General features: G+C 42.3%; 1 protein-coding gene across 1 annotated transcript in view; it reads left to right on the top strand.

Annotated features, from left to right (window-relative positions):
- scfd2 (sec1 family domain containing 2) overlaps positions 1–26118 on the top strand; it is a 167603-nt gene that overhangs the window by 129200 nt on the left and 12285 nt on the right. Inside the window, exon 7 of the mRNA XM_072682666.1 lies at positions 13012–13157. Coding sequence (XP_072538767.1) covers positions 13012–13157 — 146 coding nt within the window. The remainder of the gene's footprint in view (positions 1–13011; positions 13158–26118) is intronic.

Below are 26118 nucleotides of genomic sequence, written 5' to 3' on the forward strand. Positions count from 1 at the left end.
GCAGCTTATGTGTATATTAACATGACAGTCATTACAGAGCCCTGGATTCGTATTGTTGAGAGAAAAAGTGCAATTCAGTCTTTTGCTGGTGGCTGAGCTGCTAGAAATCTTCCTATATACCTAAAATCCCTAATTAAAGCTAAATTGATTTGATTTACTTTCTTTTGCATATGTTTCATGAGTTTGACATGAGCCCTGAGCATGTTTAACTGAGCTGAATGATGCGGTGGGCTTGGTGGAAGAAGTTACTTTTAAAATTTTCTGCATTCAAGTGTGATTGGTCAGAATCTTCCAAACATGTCAATGAGCACTCTGCTGCTTAAAGACCAAAGCTCTCCTACTCTGACCACTTGCTTCCGCCACTACTATGCAGTGTTGGAGACTGGGTTCGATTCCCAGTCTGGGTGACTATGCGGCGCTACACCAATAAGAGTCCTTGGGCAAGACTCCTAACACTCCATTGGCCCACCTCTGTAATCAGCTAAATGCCATAAATGTAAATGTAATGTAAATGTGTACAGTAACGGGATAAAGATTACGACCTTTGTCTACAGTAAATAGAGGTCTATTTGGAGGAGTCAAGACGAGGCATTCAGCCCCAAGAACACCCTCTCAGTTAATCATGGTGGTGGTAGGGGCTGTTTTGACCCTGTATGTATAATTTTGGCACCGTGTTGATTATAGGAAAATCCTCCAAAAACTGTAAAATCACAAAATGACAAGAAGTGGCATTAATTATGTACAATGTGGAGCTATCCAAACCCTTAAATAAATATTTGTCAGTAAACAACTCCATGTTAAAAAGAAGGCAAAAGGACTGCAAAGCTTCAACCTGAAACTGCTTCACCTTAAGCACCCCCCTCTGCAGTACATAAAAATGTGAGAGCTTAGAACGTGCTGCTGTTGTAAGAGTGTATGTAGTGGTGAAGGAGCTTAACGCATTGTTGGGTTTTTAGCATGAAGGGTTATAGTCGTTTAGACATAAGTCTAAGCTTAGATTAGGCAGTCTTGTGTTTGGCCTCAAGTCTCCGGAGATTAAGAGCTCAGACCGGAACCTGGTCTCCTTTGCTAGAACGCTTGAACACCTTTCATCTTTCATCCTGGGCCTCGTCGCCCCAATGACTGCTGGACCTTCTCCCATATGACCCGGAGCTGAATGCTGTGAATGAATGTGTTTATTCTGTCATGCAGAAAGTTTCCTCTAGAACATAGTCTGCTTTCCCAGCCACTCTCTAATTCTTTCTGGCATTTACTTTTGCGTAACATGCATTATCTAACTGCATCTACTACTGCTGAAAGCTTGTGATTTTGAATCCTTAAATGTCTAGAAATAATACTGTACAAGATGAGCGGACATAGACGCCACCACAAAGTCGTATTCACTGTAGGGCCTTACCTTTCCCAGTGGAGGGTGTTTTAATAAAAATACACTATATGCACAAAAGTATACAGCCACTCCTATTAATGAGCAAGCTCAGCTACATGGTGCATCCATTAATTACACAAGCTTTTAGTTGCACATGCGCAGCTTGTTTACTCGCCATAGAAAAGCAATGCCATTCGGTAGATAGAGGGGTATAAAGCCCAGCAGCACTGGACTGTGGAGCAGTGGAACTGACTTCTCTAGAGCGCTGGAGCTCCAGACAATACCTTTGGGCTAAGTCTGGGTGGCTTTTCTGATCTATAGCTAATCAGTCCATCATCAGTACCTGACCTCACTTATGCTCCCATGGCTGAATGCCATTAAAATCTAGTGTAAGTCCTTTGCAGAAGACTGGAGGCAGTTACTGCAGCAACAAAGGAGAAACAAAGCCCCTGTTATTTCCCCCTGATTTCAGAAGCAACTCTGGAGGATCAGGTGTCTACAAACTTTTGGACGTCATAGTGTTTTTTTACATTGACATATAAAGGCTCTGTACAATCAAGCCATTTTTAATACGCAACCTCAGAATCTGAAAATGTGTATTCTTGCACCCCTAAATATTGTGACATGTGCCATGACCTTCAAGCCAGAATCAATTACTTTTTTAGACTGGTGTTAGCCAGGGCTTGACGTCATAGTTCCTCAGAAACTCGCACGCACATGCACACACTCACACAAACACACACACATGCACACACTGGCCTCCTGACACAAACACACTTCGACATCATTGCCTTTTCCCCCCGCTGGTTTTAGCAGAAGTTCAGTCAGGTTAGCAAGGTTACAAAATTGTGGTGCTATTAATAGACATGGAAGCTGCATTCCACTTCTGCTGCATCGCCTCTCTGCTGTTCTGATCATGCTGAGTCTGTGTGTGTGTGGAAGCTGCTCCTTTAGGAGCTCTAGAACACTGCACAGTTCAATGACATACACAAGAGACAGTTTTAAGAGAGGCTCCTTGGAGATAGACTTGTTTGTGCTAATCGAATGGGCTTTATTAGAGGTCAGGAGGTTACTATTTTCCTGTGTGTGTGTGTGTGTGCATGAGAGAGAGCTGGTTGTTATAAAGAGTAGATGTGATGCTCTCCATACAGGAATGGAAGTGACATGCAGGATATACCGCTGTATTTCTCTAGATGTTGAAGTTCTTAAACCATGTTTACAGTTGCAGCTAGAGGTTTGCATGCTTATGAATATGAGTATCGTTGCAATATTGGGCTTTCAGTTATGTCTTTGAACTGAATTTTTCAGGGGTAGAATTGATATAAAACATATTTAATAGACAAAACAAGAATTTGGTGCACATATTGTCCAATTATACATACAGGGTTAAAAGTATACATACAGCACATGTAATATTTGGTTAATTTGCACCTTGACCAGATGATTTGGTAGTCATCAACAAGCTATCGGCAGAATTCTGGTGGGATATTTGACCACTCTTCTTGCTAGAATTGAGAGTTCCTGGCACAGAACGTTTTTTTTTAAACACAGTCCTCAAATTTGAGGTCAGAACTTTGGGAAGGCCATTTCAAAAGCTTAATGCTAGCCTGTTTGAGGTCACTGCTCTGTTGGTTTCACCTGTCTAACTGATGGATTGAGGTTACGCTGAACCTTTGTGCAATGCACCAGTTCCAAAACAGCACTAGAGCATCATGCTACCACCACCATGTTTAACAGTTGGTACAGTCAGGCGTCTGGGTGTTAAATGCCACCTTTACTTACCCAAACATCTTTGTCTCATCAGTTTTTGTAGCAGAGACTGCCTTAGGTCATAATAGGCCAGTGCTGCGGTGATTCTTGGGTTTTTCTTGGTCATCCAAAACAGATTCCTCTCAGCTGAGGATGACCATTTTGATCTTCTTCCAGACCGTGTCAAAATAGCTGCCCCATCTTACGTGCAGTAGTTTGAACCGATGATGTTTAAAAATAGCTCCAAGAGACATTCCTGGTTTGTGTTGTCTGTATGTGACACAGAAGCATTTAATAGATTGCACACACCCGATTAAATGTACACCACATGGCCTCAAGTATGTGCACACGCAAACACCAGATCCTCCTAACTTACGGACGATCCCAGAGAGAATTTGGTGGAGGTCAGGGATTCCAGAGTGCAGCCTAGTCAAGTTCTTGCAGACCAGATTCAGTAAACTGTTTTTCTTAATGGAGGTCACTTTGTGTTTTAGGGCTACTGTCATGCTTGAACAGGAAAAAATATCCTTAGAATCCCACTGTAAGAGGGACCACAACAGACACTTAAAGCATAAAAAACAGGCCCCTGTCAGATGATTGTTCCACCTCCACCAAACTTTACAGGTGACACTACACATTTAGGCAGGTAGTGTATGGTGTCAGTTGTAGAGTTTGGTGGGGGTGGAATAATGATCTGATAGGGGCTTATTTTTCATGGTTTGGCTGCCTGTTATGGAAAATATGAATCTCTTTCAGTAAAATCTACTTTTCTTTCACTGTTGTAACCTGAGACTGATTCTTTTTGTCATGATAAATGCTGTGCAGTCACATTACACTGGTAGTGTATGTACAGTACTGGTTATTCACCTCAAAACCCAGACTTTCCTCCTGTCACCATACAAGACCACTGCTTTTACACTGTCCTGTCACCCCTCCACACACACACACACACACACACACACACACACACACACACACACACACATACACACACACTCAAACATGCGCGTCACAGCTTACGCAAAGCCATAGTGCAGGTGCTGTACTGTTCACCTCTCCTCTTCTCCCATTAGCTCTCATTAGGGGTGTTCTAGTGCTTCCTGCTGCACCTCACACACACTGATCCACTTACCACGCAATGCTCATTTTACTGACATATACACAAGCGCACACACACACACACACACACACACACACACACACACAATCATCCTCCCTTGCAAACTGCATTCATACTCTGTTCTGTTCACATTTTGCTCGGCCAGTTTCTGTTTCTCTCCTTTCACCTGCACCTCTCTCCCCCTCTTTATGTATTTTTCATTTAGTTTATTCCTCTCTCTCTCTCTCTCTCTCTCTCTCTCTCTCTCTCTGTCTCTCTCTCTCTCTCTCTCTCTCTTTCTCTGTCTCAGGGCGTTGTGTTTAGTGACTCTACTAGTTTTTATTTTTTTGACAGCACTGAAAAAGGACTCAAAGAATTTCACCGCACACACTGATCACAGCGCATGGTGAGCTCAACTGTATGCCTGTGCACTTCATCTCAAAACAGAAGGGTTGCGTGAGAGGAGAAGGTGGTAGTTTGGTGGTTATACATACCTCTGCATGTGTGAGTGTGTGTGTGTGTGTGCACACACCTGGTCGTGCCTCCAGATTTGGTGCTGTGATCACCATTTCAATCTATACCACAAACTACACACACATATTCATTCCACGCTGCCACTGTGTGTTTTGGCAGCAAGTCAAGTAGCCGTCTCAGGCTACACACACACACACACAGACAGACACACGCAAACACACACTTTTCTTATTCCTTTGATGCTTGGCAAACCTTCCCTTTCCACTTCCACACTCATTCCTCTCACACGCGATCGCAGATGGAAAGATATTCACGGAGACGGCGCAGTCACTCTGGTTTCCACTGAGCTGAGTGTACAGATTTCCTATTACATGTGCTGATGTGTTCACACACATACACACGACCTGGCACCAGTTTGGGGACAGTTTGGCTTTTCAAAGTGGTTTTAATGGTTTGTCGTAAATTCTAGTGCTGGGTGATAAACTTTTGTCTGTTTGTATGGCGATTAGAGACGGAGCCATCCTATGGCTCGGAGTAAGGATCCGGTTGGTGCAGCCCCAAATGGGCTGTGTGTATAATCAGTGAAATCCGGAACCAGGGTGGATGTGTGTGTGTGTGTGTGTGTGTGTGTGTGTGTGTGTGTTCTCATTAACTCCTTCAGAAGGTGGCCATTTCCAGTGCAGAGTGTCCTTAATCAGGGAAATCCTGAACGGCAGCTGTAGTCAAAGTCATCCAGGGGTTGTTTTGGAGGAGAACAAGGATCATTTCGATTTAATGTGTGAGAAATGGCAAGTGAGAGCCGGAGATTAAAGTCTTGCAGCCTGTGTGTGAGAGTTACCCTTTTTCCTGTTCCTCTCCCTTCACCTGCTTTGTGTGTTTGTACATCACAAACAGTGTATACATCTCTCTCTCTCTCTCACTTTCTTTTTCCTTTTCTCTCTCTGTGTGTCTGTCTCATCTGTCTCGATCCTCCTGCTGTTTATCTCTCTCTGCTTTTCTCTGTCTCTCTCTTTGTAGGTCACCATACCACAGCCTCACCATAAACCCAAAACCTAAGCCTAAGCCTTATCTTGGTCCTAAACCTAAATCTAAATCTAACCCTCTCCATCAGAAAGTCTGTTAACAGTTGTATAGTAACCCTACTCTAGAGCTGTGAACCCTACATTGCAACAAGGTTAAAGAGCTTCAAGGCTGTTTAGCATTTCTACCCTAGATTATGCACTGTGTAACTGGTAAAGCGGGGCAGGATAACGTGCATGGGAACTACATAATGATATATGTATATATATATATATATATATATATATATATATATATATATATATATATATATATATATATATAATTACACTATTTTTCTATTGTTTATTTTTATGCACACAGTATATACATATGCTGAATATTTCCCAATAATGACTATTGTCTATTTGCCTGTTTGTCCCCTTTATTTATTTATTTATTTATGTAGTCATTGGGAGTTTTTTTTTCTTTGTTTGTTTTTTGGACACTTTGTGAACCTGAGCTGTGGTATTCTACTCCCCATTTTTGTCCTATCAATGTAAATAAAAAAAATAATACCATAAAATAAGATTTGTTTAAAAAAATAGACATACTTAAGAGAACTGCTTGCAATGGCTTATGTTGACATAGCAACGCTTCATAACTTACTGTTATTACGAAAAGGATTAATATGCTAATATGGATTTGTCTGAATATGGCTTTCTGACCTCTGACTACTGCATTCATGCTCATTAGTTTTTATTCCATTTATTCCTTTCTGAATTAAAATAGCAGATCTTTACAAGCATATGACAGGGCTTTAGGCTCTGAACTCATCAAGACGTCTGTAATTAGCTGAGGAGCTGGAGTGCTGGATTTTTCAGGACTGATGCCTGATGTGCCTGGACTATAGAACGAAAGCGGTCATCATCATTCTACATAGTTATGTATCATCAGTGCAACATTACGTAACACTGTGAAGCAGCAGTGCAGAGCTACAGCCCGTTATTTATGACCAGAAATAGCCCTGCATGGATGCTCACTCTCCTCCTCAGCTGTGCGTTTGTGCATTCCGGTAGCTCTACCCAGCCATAGCGCTCCTCTCTCCCTCAGGCATGCTGTCACGCTTAGACCGCTTTCCGGAACACTAGCGTTCACATCCAAATCTGCCTCTATCCCTCCTCCACCCTTATATCCTGCTCAGCTCATCCCTCCCTGAGTCACGAGGAGAAGAGAGGAGAGGAAGCGGAGGGGAAAGCGGCGTTCCACTCCGAACACAGGCGAATCACAACAAACAGGCGTGAGGATAAATCTCAACCCAACTATATTGGGACTAACTGAGCATGGCAATAACACAGGTTATCAGCCTCTCTCAGCCCTACTCTCTCTCTGTCTCTCTCTCTGTCTCTCTCTCTCTCTCTCTCGCTTTCTATCCTTGTGGATATATATATATATATCACTCACACTCTCACCCATGCTATCTCACTAAGTCTCTTTAACTTACACTCACACTCTCTCAGCCTTGCTCTCATTCATTCTCATTCTAACTCACAATCACTTGCTCACTCTCACTCACTCTCTCTCTCTCTTAATCGCCCAGTCACACTCTCACGCATACTCTCTCACCCCCTTACTCACTAATATACTCCTTTTTACTCACACTCTCTCACCCCTGCTCTCATTTTAAGTTACACTCATTCATTCTCATTCTAACTCACACTCACTCGCTCAGTTACACTCTCTCTCTCTCAATCACTGACTCACTCCCTCTCACTCACTCACCCTTGCTCTCATTCACTCTCATTTTAACTCACATTCACTCACTCATTTACACTCACTCTCTCTCTCTTAATCACTCACTCCCTCATTCACTCGTATACTCTTTCATCCCCTGTCACTCACTCTCACCCTTTCTCTCATTCATTCTCATTCTAACTCATGTTCACTGACTCATTCACACTCACTCTCTCTTTTAATCACTCTTATGCACTCACTCGTATTCTCCCTCTCACTGACACTGTCTAACCCTTGCTTTCACTCACTCTTACATTCTCTCGCTCACTCATTAACTCAATCCTTAATTCTTGTTCTAATCACTCACTCACACTCACTCTCTTAATCACTCAGTCGCACTCATATACTTACTCTCACTCAGTCACTCTCTCTTCCTCATACTCACTCACTCTGAATTTGTTTTCATTTGTTGTTTTTAGTATTACAGGCGTATGCAGGCGTATGAGGATTTTCGCTCACACTTGAAGTTGTAAATAAAGTGCTTTCAGCTGAATCGTAATGGGTGAGACAACTCCCACTCCGACTCCTACACACACAAGACTGAGAACCATCATGCTGTACTACCCGGGAGTCTCTCACCCTCAGCTCGGACTTATAAATATTTATGACAAACAGGGATTAGAGCTTTATACACTCATAAATACCCATGCATACAGAGACATCAGTGCTTCAGGTGGGTTTTTCCCAATAGGGAAATGCAGAGTGGATTATATAACTGCAAACAGAAACACACTCACTTACACAGACAGACGCACACAAACACACAGACGGACCCTCAGGCACACGCAGCAGAGGACGCTTCATTGGTAGCGCAGTGGAGGCGTCCATCGAGCTGTTTTGTATGCTGCAGGTGGATGCCGCACAAACACACACTGGCCGCTCCTTACCTTTCTTCTGTCAGCACAGAACTAGGCATGTGGAACCACCAGTGCTGAAATGCAGGGTGTGTACCTGTAATAGCAGCGATGACACTGCTGAGGATCTTTGAGTCAGGGTTAGGATACAGTTCATCTACTGGGTCAGCGCTCTGGCTTGAGGTAAAGGTAAAGGTAAAGGTGCACGTATTTGTCACTGTACAGTGTACAGCGAAATGTGTCCTCCGCATTTAACCCATCTGGTAGTGAACACACACTCACACACACACGTGTTAGGGGCAGTGAGTACACACACACACCCAGAGCGGTGGGCAGCCAACTCCAGCGCCCGGGGAGCAGAGAGGGTAAAGGGCCTTGCTCAAGGGCCCAACAGTGGCAGCTTGCCGAGCCCGGGAATCGAACCCACAACCCTGTTATCGACAGCCCGGAGCTCTAACCGCTGAGCCACCACTGCCCCGGTCATGGTTGTAAGGGAGCTGCTGATATAAAGAGAACTGCATGAATACAGAGCCTAACACAATGTACTAAGTCAGGTTAATACTTAAAGGTCAACACAAAAAGCAGCTCGTTCCTGGCCTTTAATCAGCTCTATTTTGGTGTCTCCGTAGTGTTGAGATGTTTAGTGCTATGGTGATATGTAATGAAGGTCATTTTACTTTTGGTACTGTCACAAAGTACTTATTTTGAGATTTAGTTTTTGATGTATAGGTGCAGAAGGTTTCTGAGGACATGGAACTCCTTTAGAACAAGTACTCCTCCAGAAAGCCTGGTACTTACAATTACTATGCAGTAGTTTATCGAATCAGTAAGGATAGAGTTGCAGTGGTATACCGGGTTTAGGTTTACCAGGGCATGAAAATGAACGATTAGCACACCATGTGCATTTACTTACTACTGATATTGGTTGGGGAGGGGGAATGCTATCAAACAGAGGATCCCATCAATTCCATAATAAGAATATTCATCAGATGGAAATAAAATAGTTCCAAAGAGCTCCACCTCACATGCAGCTTTTTTATAGGGAGACATTTTACATTAATATATTAATGAAATCCTTCTGTCTGATTAAAATAAATTGTTTTAAGGGTTAAAAGGGTTACTATAAAAAAGCTCATCATGTTGCAACCCTACTAAGAATTTGTACGAATCCATAGCTGTGTCTGGATATTTTACTTCTAATCTGCTTTCCATGATTTTGCCTCATCATCTGTATCTCATGGTCTCAGTAAATAAACTGGCAGAACTGACTAGTTTATGGATCCACATGGCTACCAGATCAGTTCATGTCTAGGAAAGTGCCTTTCAGTATAATGTTAAGATTCAGCTGGTCATCAGAGGTTTGTTAGAGCAGGTAGATCTGAACACGGACTCACAGAGCTTTCATGAAAATGTATTTCTATGCAAACTGACTGCTATGCACAAAAAAAATATATATATGCTTCTTATTCACATTATTACTACTGGACATATGAAATGCTTACTTTTTAAAACATTCCCTTGTTTTATTTTCAATAGTCCACACACACCATTTCCATGTGCCCAATGTGGACGTGCAATCATAACTATTCTGTGGCAGATTTTAATCCGTTAAAGGGAACATCGCCAGAGTCTGTGAATGTATCAGAGCCATGTTATGTTGAATGTGAAGTGGTTCTTTGTTCTATGAACATTTTTAAACTGACAAACAGCCAAAAGTAGGTTCTCTTGTGACAACCCTTGAAGTGCATGTAGGCCAAAAACAGCTGGAAGCAAATGATCAGACCTCTTTGTGTGTTGTCAGAGGGTGCACAGTTTTAGCAGCTTGCTTTCACAGCATTTAGTTTGGATCTGATTCGAACCCAAAACTAGGACCAAGATTGTGACAGACACCCGAACCCCACTCAAAGGGAAAGTCTTCAGTATGTAGCCAATTTCACTGTAGAACTGGAATCTGAATGTCAGACAGGTACAAGGCAGTTAAATTCCACTGATTCTACACCCTCCACTCTCAAAATCACACTTGCGGAACACCAGAGACCTTCATCAACCATCAGAGTTTCCTTATAATAAACTTCATACATTCATTAAGATGTATCATTACCCTCTTAGACTGCAAGACTCTGTGTATGGGTCCACACTTCACTTCTCCACTCTACACATATATAGGATGTATATGATTTTTTGATTCATAGTTTTAATGAATAATAAGATAATAAGATTAAGTAAGATAGAATAATTATAAGGAAATGAGATGAACATTTTTAATATTTACTTTAACTGGTTTTAAATATAGCTTGTACTCTGAGCTCTGAGAAGCAAGAAGTATTGGCGAGAACCTGGCGATATGATACGTATTATGATACAGGTGTTAAGAATTAATATATTGGGATACATTGTAATACTGTAAGCAAGGTGAAATTTTAGGAAATCTGTTGTAGTTTTTTTGGAATCTATAGAGAATCATAGAATATAATATTGCGATAATCAGTTTTTGTTTTTTTTTAATTATATTTATCAGTATTTCATTACACCCTTTATTCTGGCTATTACTTTCTGGCACATAGCACGCTAAACTGTGAAAGCATTTCATGCATGGATTTACGTGTTTAGTCAAAAAATAATGCAGTGCAGGGCAAAACTGAGAACCCTGGCAGGATTGTTTGAATTTGCATGAAGTCTTGTGAGCAAGATCTCTTGGAGTGACTGAATAACTGAATAATAATAGTCATGCAGTTTACATTTTTAAAATATACTGCTTAAAGGCCTGCATTAAAGGCCTCTCTCTCTCTCTCTCTCTCTCTCTCTCTCTCTCTCTCTCTCTCACACACACACTCTCTCTATAGAGTATGCCCTATTTCTGGGCCATTCCATGCTGTGGTGGTTATGTTCTTATGTAAGAGAGAGTGTGTTTGTGTGTGTGACTGCTCTGGTGAAGAGCAGGTGTGTGCCTGTTGGAACTGGACCCTGTGTCTTGCTTCTCAGGTGCCTGTTTGTTTGGATTTGTCTCCAACATGGCCGCCCACCTCATTACCCAGCAGGCCTTCCCAGCATTCCACAGCGGAGAATCAGGACCAGGTGCCAGCGGCACCGCCCATTTCACCAACAGCAGCCACATGCTGGCATTCCAAAATCTCCTTCCCTACAAAGTCAGATTCTGTCTGTCCATCTTTGTCTCTTTGACCCTTGTTTTACAAGATTAGTGTCTATAAAGCTCTCGTTCTCCCTCTATTCCCCATAATCTCTCTCTCTCTCTCTCTCTCTCTCTCTCTCTCTCTCGCTCTCTCTCTCTCTCGCTCTCGCTCTCTCGCACTGCTTGTTCAGGTCCTGTTACCCGGGGCTGTGAGTGGAGTAATGGGAGCGCATTAAATTTTGATTAAACCAGGAGACGCTCACTTCCATTCAAAAGAGCTTTTGTCCTGCTGCCTCTTTCACCGGGAACATTCAGTCTAATGTACCGCACAGCCAATTGCCCAATGACACACACTGCAGCTCATGTCTGTAAAAGCTGTGTGTTTGCACACGTAGGAGTGTATTCAGGTTTGGCTGTGTGTGTGTGTGTGTAGCTAGGTGCAGGTCTTTGAATTAGAGGTTTTTGGATATGGTTTGATGTGTGATTTGTATCCGTTGTGAAAAAGCCCTTCAGGTCTTTGAATGAACAGCAATGAGTTGATGGTGCATTGCGATGGTTTAGTGTGGCCTTAAGAGAAAGTTCAGTAGGTGAGACTGAGGAGGAGCCTCCTACAGCAGCAGCGAACAGTGTGAATATACTGGTAAACCTGTGTGTCAATGATGTGATTAGATGAGGTTTAGTGATTAATAATGTTTGGCTTTAATAATTTATGTGTCATTTTACTGTTATTGGAGAATTCAATTAAAATATTTTTTAAGGTTAAAACCTTTTTAGCTTCTGGAAACCTAACAGAGCACAGTAGGGTGAACAGCTTCAAAAAGAAGTGAAGTATTATCAGACTTGATAGACCTTTATTAAAATATGTCATAATCAACTTCATAACTAAATTATTAGGTGTCCTGGGAATATATATCAGGGACTTTTTGGTAGCATCTACTCCGATCAGCCATAACATTAGCATCCTGGCGAAGTAAAAAAAAAAACTTGATTATCTTCATCTACAGTGTCATCTGTCAAAGGGGTGAAATATTAGGAAGTAAGTGAACTGAGCCACTCTGACAAGAACCAAATTTTGAGGGCTAGACAATGTGATCACATGGGTCGGAGCATCTCCAAAACATAAGGCAGGTCTTGTGAGGGTGTTCCTGTTATACAGTGATCAGTTGTCCAAGAAAGCACAGTCCTAAGTACTGGCGACAGGGTTATGGGCACCTAATGCGATCCATGGAGACCCCACTTCACATCTTACAGCACTTAAAGGATCTGCTGCTTGGTGCCAGATACCACAGGACGCCTTCAGAGGTCTTGTGGAGTCCATACCCCGAATAAGCAGATCAGTTGTGGCGGCACATGGGAGGACTACTCAATATTAGGCAGGTGGTATTAATGTTATGGCTGATCGGTGTATTTGATATATATATTTTATATATCTTTATGAAGTGTGCACAGAGTGTGAAAGACAGCAAGCACAAGATGGAGGACTGTTAGGGTAAAATGTCATTATATCTGACCCACTGTGTTTGCATGTGTTTGTCTGTGCGTATAGGAGTGTCCAGCCTCGAGGAGTTGACGATGGAGCGTGCACACACGGCGCTGGAGCGTGTGTTTGAGACGTTGAGGGGGTTAGGCCGTGCTCGGGATCACTTGAAGCAGCTCCGCTCGGTTTACAGCGCCGGAGACGGTGTGCACCAGGTCAGTGCCTCTATATAATGTTATGTAAGGTGTAAATAACAAGACATTGTCATGCTTGTATTGTGTAAGTTAGACAGCTAACGTAAGCTAAAAACTGCTAATTAACTGCTGGCCTATTTTCTCTCTATAAAGCAATGGCAAACCTTAAATTGTTCTAGGATGTCTAAATATCACATTGTATGGACATAAGTATTGGGACACTCTTTAGCGTGTTACTGTAAGAGAATGCCACAGTTCAAGTCAGTTAGTGAAGTTACTTACCTTTCTAGATATTCCACAGTGAACTGTGAGGGGTATTACTGAAAAGTGTAAGCCTATAAAAGCCATAGCAATTCAGCTATGAAGTGGCTCTGGTACGAGTTCTAAGGTATAAGTATAGGTATCGTAGCTATACACAGTCGTAGAGGAGGTAGAAGAGAACAGTTCTTTTGCAACCTGATAGGTGTGCAAGTAGGCATATTGTGGGAGCCTCAATAAAGATGTGTGTAATGTGAGGGAGTCTGGGGGTCCCAGCTCGGTCCTTGTGTGTTGAGAAGTCTGACAGCTTGGGGGTAGAAGCTGTTGCAGAGTTTGGCAGTGATGGCCGGGTTGGGGGTGCTCTGGTACTTTCTGCCAGACAGCAGCAGTGAGAAGAGTCTGTGTAAGGGGTGGGTGGGATCGTCCACATTGCTGGTGGCTTTGCAGATGCAGCACGTGGTGTAAATGTCCATGATGGAGAGGAGAGAGACCCCAATGATCTTCTCAGCTGTCCTTACTATTCGCTGTAGGGTCCTTTGGTCTGCTGTGTTTCATATTCATGACTCTGAGCGCTGGTATTTATGGTAAGAGTGTTTATTACTATTGCATTGTTTATTTGACAGCTTTTAAAACAACCTCAGAGTCAGTGTTCACTTAAACGAGCATCTCTCTCGCGTTCTTCATTCTCGGTCTCAGCTGGAGTCACTGTCTCTAACACACACACACTCACAGGGGCGCAGGGATGTCTGTGCGTCAGAGGCGATAACTGCATTGTGTGTTTGAGGAACTGTACCTACCCAGCTCCTTGTTCCTGTGTGTACTCAACACACTGATACCTCTCTGTACCTGTGAATTCACTCTGCTGTTGCAAAGAAGTTAGAGGTGATCTCTAAAATAAAAAGAAAAACTGACAAAGAGAGGGAGTGACAGAAAGAGAGGCAGTGAAAACAGAGCATGAGTGAGTAAGACAGGAGGAGCGAAAGACAGAGTGATACAGGGACAGGGACAGGGAAAGAGAGAGAGAGAGAGAGAGAGAGAGGGAGGGAGGCAGGGATAAAGGGGTGGTAAGGGGAGAGAGAGTGTGCTCTAATCTGTTTATCTTTGCTTCTCATTTCTGTTCTCTGTTTATTATTAATTGCTTTGGCAACCCTGTCCCTAATTACATTCATGTGAATAAAACACCAATGGACTGTACTAAGCAAGAGAGAGAGACCTTAAAGGGAGAGATGAAGAAAGGTGCAGGGAGAGAGACATGACACTAAAACACCAATGGACTGAACTGAGTGAGAGAGAGGAAGATAAAGGCAGTGTGAGAGAAAGAAAGAGAGGCAGTGTGAGAGAAAGAAAGAGAGGCAGTGTAAGAAAGAAAAGGACAGAGACAGTGAGAAAGATAGAAAGAGGGGAGAGAGACAGTGCTTGGGAGAAGGACAGAGGCAGTGAAAAAGGTAGAAAGGAAGAGGAGGAGAGACAGTGAGTGGGAGAAAGATTGAGTGAGACAGTGAGAGGGAGAAGGACAGAAGCATAGAGAGAGAAAGAACGAGGAGGAGAGAGGCAGTAAGTGGGAGAAGGGCAAAGGCAGTGAACAACGTAGAAAGAAAGAGGAGGAGAGAGACAGTGAGTGGGAGAAGGACAGAGTGAGACAGTGAGAGGGAGAAGGACAGAAGCATAGAGAGAGAGAGAGAGAGAGAGAGAGAGAGAGAGAGAAAGAACGAGGAGGAGAGAGACAGTGAGTGGGAGAAGGACAGAGGCAGTGAGAGAGAGAGGGACAGAGGGAGAGAAAGAACGAGAAGGAGAGAGGCAATAAGTGGGAGAAGGGCAGAGGCAGTGAGAGAGAGAGAGAGAGAGAGAAAGAGAGAAAGAACGAGGAGGAGAGAGGCAGTAAGTGGGAGAAGGGCAGAGGCAGTGAGAGAGAGAGAGGGACAGAGGGAGAGAAAGAACGAGGAGGAGAGAGGCAGTAAGTGGGAGAAGGGCAGAGGCAGTGAGAGAGAGAAAGGGACAGAGGGAGAGAAAGAACGAGGAGGAGAGAGGCAATAAGTGGGAGAAGAGAAGAGGCAGTGAGAGAGAGAGATAGAATGAGGAGGCGAGAGGCAATAAGTGGGAAAGAGGCAGTGAAAAGGGTAGAAAGAAAGAGGAGGAGGGACAGAGGCAGAGAGACAGTGGGAAAGAGAAAGAGGAGGAGAGAGACAGTGAGTGGGAAAGGACAGAGGCAGTGAAAAGGTAGAAAGAAAGAGGAGGAGAGAGACAGTGAGTGGGAGAAGGACAGAGTGAGACAGTGAGAGGGAGAAGGACAGAAGCATAGAGAGAGAGAGAAAGAACAAGGAGGAGAGAGGCAGTAGGTGGGAGAAGGGCAGAGGCAGTGAGAGAGAGAGAGAGAGAGGGACAGAGGGAGAGAAAGAACGAGGAGGAGAGAGGCAATAAGTGGGAGAAGAGAAGAGGCAGTGAGAGAGAGATAGAATGAGGAGGCGAGAGGCAATAAGTGGGAAAGAGGCAGTGAAAAGGGTAGAAAGAAAGGGGAGGAGGGACAGAGGCAGAGAGACAGTGAGAAAGATAGAAAGAGGAGGAGAGAGACAGTGAGTGGGAAAGGACAGAGGCAGTGAAAAGATAGAAAGAAAGAGGAGGAGGGACAGAGGCAGAGAGACTATGAGAAAGCTAGAAAGAGGAGGAGAGAGACAGTGAGAGAGAGAGAAAGAGGGGAGAAAGACAGTGCTTGGGAGAAGGACAGAGGCAGTGAAAAAGGTAGAAAGGAAGAGGAGGAGAGACAGTGAGTGGGAGAAAGATTGAGTGAGACAGTGAGAGGGAGAAGGACAGAAGCATAGAGAGAGAGAGAGAACGAGGAGGAGAGAGGCAGTAAGTGGGAGAAGGACAGAGTGAGACAGTGAGAGGGAGAAGGACAGAAGCATAGAGAGAGAGAGAGAGAGAGAGAGAGAGAGAGAGAGAGAGAGAGAGAAAGAACGAGGAGGAGAGAGACAGTGAGTGGGAGAAGGGCAGAGGCAGTGGGAGAGAGAGAGAGAGAGATATAGAATGAGGAGGAGAAAGGCAATAAGTGGGAAAAGGACAGAGGCAGTGAAAAGGGTAGAAAGAAAGAGGAGGAGGGACAGGGGCAGAGAGACAGTGAGAAAGATAGAAAGAGGAGAAGAGAGACAGTGAGTGGGAAAGGACAGAGGCAGTGAGAAGGTAGAAAGAAAGAGGAGGAGAGAGACAGTGAGTGGGAGAAGGACAGAGTGAGACAGTGAGAGGGAGAAGGACAGAAGCATAGAGAGAGAGAGAGAAAAAACAAGGAGGAGAGAGGCAGTAGGTGGGAGAAGGGCAGAGGCAGTGAGAGAGAGAGAGGGACAGAGGGAGAGAAAGAACGAGGAGGAGAGAGGCAATAAGTGGGAGAAGAGAAGAGGCAGTGAGAGAGAGAGATAGAATGAGGAGGCGAGAGGCAATAAGTGGGAAAGAGGCAGTGAAACTGGTAGAAAGAAAGAGGAGGAGGGACAGAGGCAGAGAGACAGTGAGAAAGATAGAAAGAGGAGGAGAGAGACTGAGTGGGAAAGGACAGAGGCAGTGAAAAGGTAGAAAGAAAGAGGAGGAGGGACAGAGGCAGAGAGACTATGAGAAAGCTAGAAAGAGGAGGAGAGAGACAGTGAGAGAGAAGGAGAGACAGTGAGAGGGCGAAAGACAGAGGCAGTAAAAGAGAAAGAAAGAAAAAGGAGGAGAGAGACGGTAAGATGGGGAAGGACAGAGGCAGAGAGACAATGAGAAAGGTAGAAAGAGGAGGAGAGAGACAGTGAGAGGGAGAAGGATAGAAGCAGAGAGAGAGAGAAAGAACAAAGAGGAGAGAGACAATGAGTGGGAGAAGGGAAGAAGCAGTCAGAGAGAGAGAAGGAAAGAAAGAGGTGGAGAGAGACAGTGAGAGGGACAGAGGCAGAGAGACAATAGGAAAGATAGAAAGAGGAGGAGGGAGAAGGACAGAGGCAGAGAGAGAGAAAGAACGAAGAGGAGAGAGGCAATAAGTGGGAGAAGGGAAAAGGCAGTGAGTGAGTGAGAAGGAAAGAAAGAGGAGATAGAGAGACAGTGAGAGCGATGGATAGAGGCACTGAGAGAGAGAAGGGAGAAAAGAAGCAGAAAGAGAGGGAGAGAGAGACTGGTTTGTGGCTCGTTTGAAGAAGAGAACTGAAATGAAGGGCAGTAAAAGGATAAAGAGTTTCTGATCCGACAGAGCGAGCATTTCAGATCTTTTCAGAGTCTCTCATAAGTTGTTTAACCTCTGACCCCAGCGGGTCTGACCGAGTGGAAAAATGTGAAATTGACAGTGGAAGAGAGGGGAAAAGGGTCTGTGGAAAAACTGAACGAACGAACGTCAGCACCATTAGAGGCCTTTCATTGTTCTTCGAGTGTGTGTGTGTGTGTGTGTGTGTGTGTGTGTGTGTGTGTGTGCCCATGTCAGAAAAAGGAAAAGTCTGGACGGCTTTGATGACATCACTGTCTGTTCCTATGCCGTTCTTTTGGTTATGAGTGAAAGGCTGAATGCTTTGTAACTTTGAGGTTGTGAGGCTCTCTGTTACGTGCTCTAGATGTAGCAAACAGCTGTCTGATTACTGTCTGTTCACAGTTCACAAATAATGGTGCTATGGGATTACGAGAAGATGACTTTACCTAGGTTCCACTTCAGTCTGTGTAACTACATCTAAAGTCACTGACCTCACTTTTAAAAATGTTTCAATGGCTAAGTGATCACATATAGAAACCTGTGTCATTGACATTTGCAGCAGCAGCAGCGCTTAGTTGTCCACTAACCATCATTTTAAATAACCACTGAACCAATAGGAAGAACTTTGTGAAACTCCAAATATTGCAAATTGCATAGTTGTGCTCAGACATTGGGAATGTATGTGTGTCCATGGAGGACTAAAATGTCAGCCCTTCAACTCTCTAGCCTGGGGGTAAATTGCTTTTCCATGTGAATGTCGTCTCGAAATGGGCCTTGACTCTTTTTGTCTTTTTGTGTAAGAGAGAGGAGAGTGTTGGATGGTAAACAGATGTGTTGTGTTTGAGAGGTTGGGAACATAGCGTGACTTTGTCTGCACACATACACTCACACACAGATGAGGAATGTACTCCGAAGGGGAATGCTGTCACCTCCACACATTTTGTTCAGGGCCCATTTTCCTCTTTCCACATAGCGTAACGATAACAAAGAACACTGACTCTTGTCAAATTTGCGCACCACATCATTTTTTTTTTTTTTTTTTTTTAAAGTGTGGTTTGTACACTCATTCTGTCCCAGAAAAAGAACAGTTCAAGAAATCACTCACAATCCAGTCTTTTCTTGACAGTCATGTCCATGATGAGTGGATGTAAACCACAGCTGTAACTCATTACTTCAGTCTACAAATAGACAAACAGCTGCAAGAAAAAGTTAGCTAACCCTTCGGAATAACCTGGATTTCTGCATTGACTACCAATAAAATGTGGTCTTATCATTATCTGAGTCAGATAATTATACAATTTGTCTTTTGACTTTGAATGAATACCTTGAATAAACATCCACATTGCAGGCTAGAAAAAGTAAGTGAATCTCTGTGTTAAGGACTTCTCCAAGAGCTAATAGGCGAAATGTGTTTCAGTTACGTTATTAACTAAAAATCATTAGAAATAATGTGTCCCTTCATTTCAGTTCAGTGGAAGTGTGGGTTTCACATGTGCTTTGGCTATTAAAATAGTTCATGCAAAGCCTAGTTCCAGACAAATCTGTTCTTCTCAAGAAAGATTAGTGTTGTGTGTTAGTGTGAGTCATGCATGGATGCAGTCATCTTCCAGAAGACGATTTATGGAGATGCTTGAAGTTGGAATGGCTACAAAGGCACTGCTAAAGACCTGAGTGTACGTCAGTCTAGAGTTCGACATGTCGTCTACAAATGACAAAAATTCAGGGCCTGGGAGTCTGGTTAAGATTACTTTAAGAGCACAACAGGGGTTCTGTGTTAATGTATGGTCTGATTACACGAGCATAAAGATCTGAGCCACTTTGACGAGAACCAAGTTTAGCCAAGACCACCTGGATCTTTAATGGTGCTTCTAAGAAAAAGCTTTTTGGACAGATTCAACAAACATGGAGCCTTTTAGCACTAATGCACATCAACATCTCAAACTAACTGTTAAGCTGTAGGTGGAGGTGTGAAACAGAAAGTGGAGGAAGCATCATGGTTAGGGGGTGTCCTGACTTTTTCACATGACTGTAGCTAATGATCAGACTGCATTTTACTGGAAAACATCCAAAGTACTTTCAAGTACTTCTTCTTGTACTGTATAAACACACACAGGTGCTCACACATTCATCCGACCATGCTAAGAGTTAATGAATCAATAGCTGGTGTCTGTTATCAGCCTTCTCCGCCTATATGCAGAGAATCAGGGTAGAATTCTGAGAAACCACACTGCTGTGGTCTGCTGTTCCAACTACCCATAATCCTCTTCTCTTCTCAGACGCACTCAAACAGTTGTTTCAAACAGTTGTTTTTGTTAGTTTTTTTAGATACTTATATTCCAGGTGTATTTCGTGCATTGATGTACGATGTTTGTCTACCTTAGTAGATCGCCCTACCACAGCAAATTTGCCAGTTGTAATTTGTTTTGTGTGTATATATATATATATACATATACAGTGTTTCACAAAAGTGAGTACACCCCTCACATTTCGGCAGATATTTAAGTATATCTTTTCATAGGACAACACTGACAAAATGACACTTTGACACAATGAAAAGTAGTCTGTGTGCAGCTTATATAACAGAGTAAATTTATTCTTCCCACAAAATAACTCAATATACAGCCATTAATGTCTAAACCACCGGCAACAAAAGTGAGTACACCCCTAAGAGACTACACCCCTAAATGTCCAAATTGAGCACTGCTTGTCATTTTCCCTCCAAAATGTCATGTGACTCGTTAGTGTTACTACACACCTGCATATGGAGCAGGTGTGTTCAAATTTGTAGTACAGCTCTCACATTCACTCATACTGGTCACTGAAAGTTCCAACATATATATATATGTATATATATACATTAATATATACAGCAATTTTGATGTCTAGACGACTGTATGCTTTGCTCTGTCTTAGTACCTAAGTGGTCCAGGAAGGACAAACAGTGAACAGGCCACAGGGTCATGGGCACCCATCAACTTACAGGACTTAAAGAATCTGCTGCTGCAGTCTTAGTCAGATCTTGTGGAGTCCATGTCTCAAATGGTCAGATCTGTTGTGGCCGCACAAGGGGGACCTACTCAATATTGCTGCAGTTGTAGTCTGCAGTACACTCTGAATGTATTTACTTGAGCAAGAAACAAAGAAAAAGTCTTGCTTTGTACATCTTTGTCTCTGTTTGTTTTGTCTGAACCCAGATGTGGCCTGGTTGTGAGACCTGAAAAAGGTACAACCACAACTAACCCAGGAAACTACGACCAGTACCAATCTCAGCCACTATAGACTGTGTATTAACTAAAGCACAGAAAGATCACTAGTGGTGCTGACTGTTGAACATAAAGATGATCAGGAAATCAGTTTTCTTCAGGGGTTTGAACCGAAATGGATGAATGTACAGAGAGTGATTTTTTTAAAACCTCCCTTACAGGATTTTCTTTGCCCAAGGGGGTTTTAAGCAGGGTAAACACATGGACAAGTTGATACGTATTCATGTTTTCAGATTATTTAATGAATCACGCAGTTGGGTGTATTACACTGACCTGAAAGAGCATGTTGTTGTTTTTCTATCAGACCTGCTTTGGTAGAGAAGCATTAAAGTGCATTACGCTAATGTTGACAACATTCGTGGGTGTTGTAGTGCTTGTTTTTTAATTCTACCGTATATGACTAAAAATGACCCTTCTCAGTGTTACTGCACATGTGGTTTTCCCCAATGAGGGTTTTATTCACTGTGTACGTGTGGGGGTGTTTTATAGGTTAACATGGTGTTGTTTTTGTTTTTGTGAGTCAGACGCACTTTGAAAACCACAGGCGTTAATAGCCATTAATTTCTCACTGCCTTCAGAGTATTGATCACATATGTCTCTGTAGTTTACGGTAAGTGCGGTTCCCCCCCATGTCCGCCCACTTGTGTGTGATTGCAAGTGTAGGTGTTGTTCTGTGGTGATGGAAGAGGTTCGGCTTCAATTGGGACTAATAGTTGCGTGGAAGCTACGACAGACACTGTCAGTCCACACAGTCAGTGATGCAGTAACCTCTGTGTGAGTGTAGGTGTGTGCCTGACTCATGCCAGTTTCAAGCATGGGCACAAGGCCTTTATGCAAGATCAGCAGGACAGACTTTTTTTTTTTTTTTAAGAGCAGGTGGGTGGGCACCTGGCAGTCAAGCTGGCAGATGGAGAAATATGTTAGCCTTAGGCATTGATTTCTGTAAATGCTAACGGGCAATTTGTGCATGACCCTGATCTCATTTACGAGAAGGAGTGTGTCAGACTAGATATGGGTGTGGAAGGTGGAGCAGGTCAGATCATGTTGAATTTTCTACTTTTCTGACTAACTGTTTACCTGGGAAAAGATGGCCCCTGGATGTACTGTAAGAAGATGACACATTGGTGTAGGGAGTCTGATGCTCTAGGCACTGCACACTTGCACAACCCATTCCCAGCACAGCTATCATTTTGGATTGGTCATGATAAACAGGAAGAGAAATGTATCCATTGTAGGGGTGTAATTATTTTTTTTATTTTATAAATAGTCTACATGAAAAGATCAGTGGCAGATAGTGAGTTATTCTGTGTGTGTGTGTGTGTGTGTGTGTGTGTGTGTGTGTGTGTGTGTGTGTGTGTGTGTGTGTGTGTGTTGTCTTCGCTTAACTCTGACCGCTAAGTCTTCAGATCCCACTGTTCTGACTGCATTTATGTAAATTAAGGTGTGTTTTTATACTATGTCAGTTTTCCTAAAATTTGATTTAAAAAATACTGTATCGCAGTATATCGCAATATATTCAATTGTAAGCCTTGTAATCGTAACAGCCCTAGACTATAATCCCTCTGTTAATGCACCAGTTGTGTTAGCCATCATCTAGCCTCTCCCCCATGGCTGGACATTTTTGGCTAGTGGCCCACTCTTAACCTAGGAGCAACACCGCTGCGCCTGATGCACTCATACTAACACCATACACACTGCCATGCTACTACTGTATCAATGTCACTGCTGTAATAAGAATGATCCACCACCCAAATATCATCTTGGTTAAAAGTCATACTATGGTGGTCCCTTTCTCCTGCAGGGAGGAATGCATGGGAAGTAAACAATCATATATGGAAGTTAAATATTGATACATATACTCACTGACCACATATTTAGGTACTCTATACAGGAGAGGGCCTCCTTTTGCTCTCAAAGCAGTAGAAAAGGAGCTTTTTCATTCTGCAACTCATAATCTACCACATTCTAAAGCTGTTCACATTATTGAATGTGAGAAGTAATGTGTCTTATTGTTTAAAACACAGTGTCCAGCAATTCCACCCCCGCTGCAATAGACTTTCATTTCATAAAAATCTCAAGCCTGAATCCAAAAGAACCAAGAATATCTTTTTTTTCTGATTGACAGCTAATCCGTCAGTAGGCCCATAGATGTCCTTCATGTTCATTTGAGAAGCTAGTTTTTTGTGCTATTTTTAAGCTTGTGACCTTTCTTACCACAGTCAAGGATATTCCTTTAACAGGCCTTCGGGATGTACATAAAGGCCTTTGAAAGAAGCTTTAAAGAAACTGGCAGATCAACACAGAGAAAAGATGTGCTATTTCATTTTTTTATCTCATACTCCATAATGAAAGTTAAAATAGCTTGTAATCTTAATCAGGTCATTTACTAGTTATAAGTGCAGTACTGTAGAAAAACCTACTACTCCTGATGCCAAGCACTGGATAGAGGGGTATTAAGCCCCCCGGACTGTGGAGCTGTGGAACTGAACTGTGTTCTCTGGAGTGATGGAGATCCATCGAGTACCTTCAGGATTAGCTGGACTTGTGTTTGTGAACTAATCATCCAATAATCCAATCACCAATGCTCTTGTGGCTAAATGCAATAAAACCCTCACAGCACTGTCCCAACATCCTTTTAGCCTTTCTAAAACAGCTGCCTGTTAGTACTAGAATGGAACAATGAACAGAACACTAATAATAGAAACACTATTAGTGTAACACTATTAAACATTAATAGTGTAGTGCAGAATGGCACGCTATTGATTGATTCCCTGAAGATTTATTTATTTATTTATTTATTTATTTATTTATTTCTGTAAAATATATTTCTATTTAGTTCTTACCTGTTTCTTATAGTATTTCTATCAATGTTTCAGTTTTTATCTGTCTAATTCGAGTACAAGAAATGACAGTTGCATTAATAAAGTGTTAACTGTGTAACATTTGATAGTTTTACATGAAATATAATTGATCGATTAATCCAGTCATTGATTTTTGTCATTTGTGTGGTTTGATTGTCTAGTAGGTCTTGCCTTTTTCTATAGTATAGTCAATTATTCTATAGATTTATTAGATTTAGGGTTTTTCTCATACACACACACACACAAACACACATCCCAATTTTACACAGAGCTTTCGGTCCCCCAACACACACACACACACACACATGCAGGCACACACATTCTTAACATCCTGCATCATTATCTGGAGGTCAGCGCTGAGCTGTGCAGGTGTTATTTCTGCCCATTACTGGTCAGAGCTAAACAGAAGCTGTCGATTGTTTTGGCCCCACATTCCGAGTCATTTCCTCGCAGTATATGACTCATCATTTTATTCTTTTATTTTTATCATCATTATTCATCTCTATAAACAGCAGCTCTGCTGTTATACGTGCAGCTGGTGATGACAGTCCACAGGAATCAGTACACCTAGCTTTAAACATTCTCCTATCTCTCCAACATTAATGACCACTGTCTCTGGCCTTGTCCTGCATAACTGCTCATTACACACAGCTTAACTTTCTGGAACCACGCTTTTTAAACCTCGGGTCATGGCCTTCAGTTGGACCGGCTAGGATTAAAAATAGATTGTCCTATTTGGGTGGCTCAGCAGCACTGAATCACTAACCTATAGTTCTGAGTTGAGTGTGCACAGACCCTATCTTTAGCACATGGGGAATAATGGCGGTTGTGTAAGCCTACTGGTGCATATTTAAGTAGAATGCAATGTTGGACCGTACACATGTTTGACAGGATTCATTTAATCTACATTCATCGTTTTTATTCATTGGATCACTTGAACTATGAACAACCATGAACAGACATACAGACAGAATTCAGGCTGTCACTATTGCTTCTAGCTCTGACAGAGAGTTGTAGTTTGATCCGTTTTAAAGGATACCAGTGTTTGAAACCACATAAGCAAGGCTATTTGACATTATTCCATATAAAACAGTGCACAAACTAACTTTGGCTGAACTTGCTTTGATACTGTGTCATTGTCTCTAAGCTACCAAAAGCACAATAAGCCCAGCTGTAACAACTTGCTCCATAGGTGAGTTGTTTAATACAGGAATTTTCACCAGATTTCTCTGAAGGTCAATGATCCTGCCTGATATACATACATATATATATATATATATATATATATATATATATATATATATATATATATATATCAGCCTAGATCCTACTAGATAGATAGATACACACAGTAATACACACAGTAATACAATACAGTAATTATTATAATAATAATTAATAGAATGAATGTAAATAATATGCGTTTAAAACCAACCAGGAGATAAAAGGCAGCGCAGTCAAAACAATAAGGGATGAAGCAGACAGGTGACAATGCTGAATAAATATGTGCATATATTGTTATTAAAGTAAAGTGTAAGTAGTGTCCAGCAGTGCAAATGTACAGTAAAGTGTTAAAAGTGCAGATTAAACCTCTGATAAACATAAGAGACTCAGTCCTCATCCTTCCTCCTCCCTCATCCGGCCCCACTGGGAAATGTTGAAGAGCCTGCCTCTGAAATTGCTCCTTTGGTCCTTAATGATGGTGTGCAGTGGGTGACCATCATGGTCTATGATATAGAGCAGTTTGTGCAGTGTCCTCCTCTCTGCCACTTTAACCACAGATACTATGGCTCTGTCATGGAAGATGAGAACAGGGTGAATTTTTCTTTTTTATCAATCAAGTTGTAGCACGACCTATGTGTAATTTAATTTGCCTCACGGAACATTGTACATCCTGTGATGTGACCATGACGCATGCACATATTGCGACAACGATGCTGAAACGCTATATTGTGCAGCCCTAAAAGGGGGTGGTCTTATAGGTCACTAAAGTGTCTGGTTAATTGAAGTAAATCACATAATTTAATGTAGTTCTTTTGTCTGGTTCAGACCAACTTTCCAACCTAATCTATGACAAATATCTGCATATAGAAAAATATGATTAGTGAAAGGATGATGTGAAACATGGAGATTATACAATAAGATATATCTGCAGGTTAAAACTGAAATGTCATGTATGGTGTATATATTAATGACCTCTTTAGTACATTCTAAGGAACCTGTGCATTAAGAAAATCCTTCACAAAAATTAGTTTTAGTTTTTAATAAAGAATTAGAATTTTTCTCATTGTTTATTACATGAGGCTGAATATATTACACTGGTTTATAGCTAACCCTGTTGTGGATAGGCTGTACTTTAGCATGCAAGAGGTGACTAAAACAGCAAATGTGTACATTCTGTGAAATAT

The sequence above is a fragment of the Salminus brasiliensis genome, chromosome 1 (genome assembly GCF_030463535.1).
Source record: "Salminus brasiliensis chromosome 1, fSalBra1.hap2, whole genome shotgun sequence".
Lineage (NCBI taxonomy): Eukaryota > Metazoa > Chordata > Actinopteri > Characiformes > Bryconidae > Salminus > Salminus brasiliensis.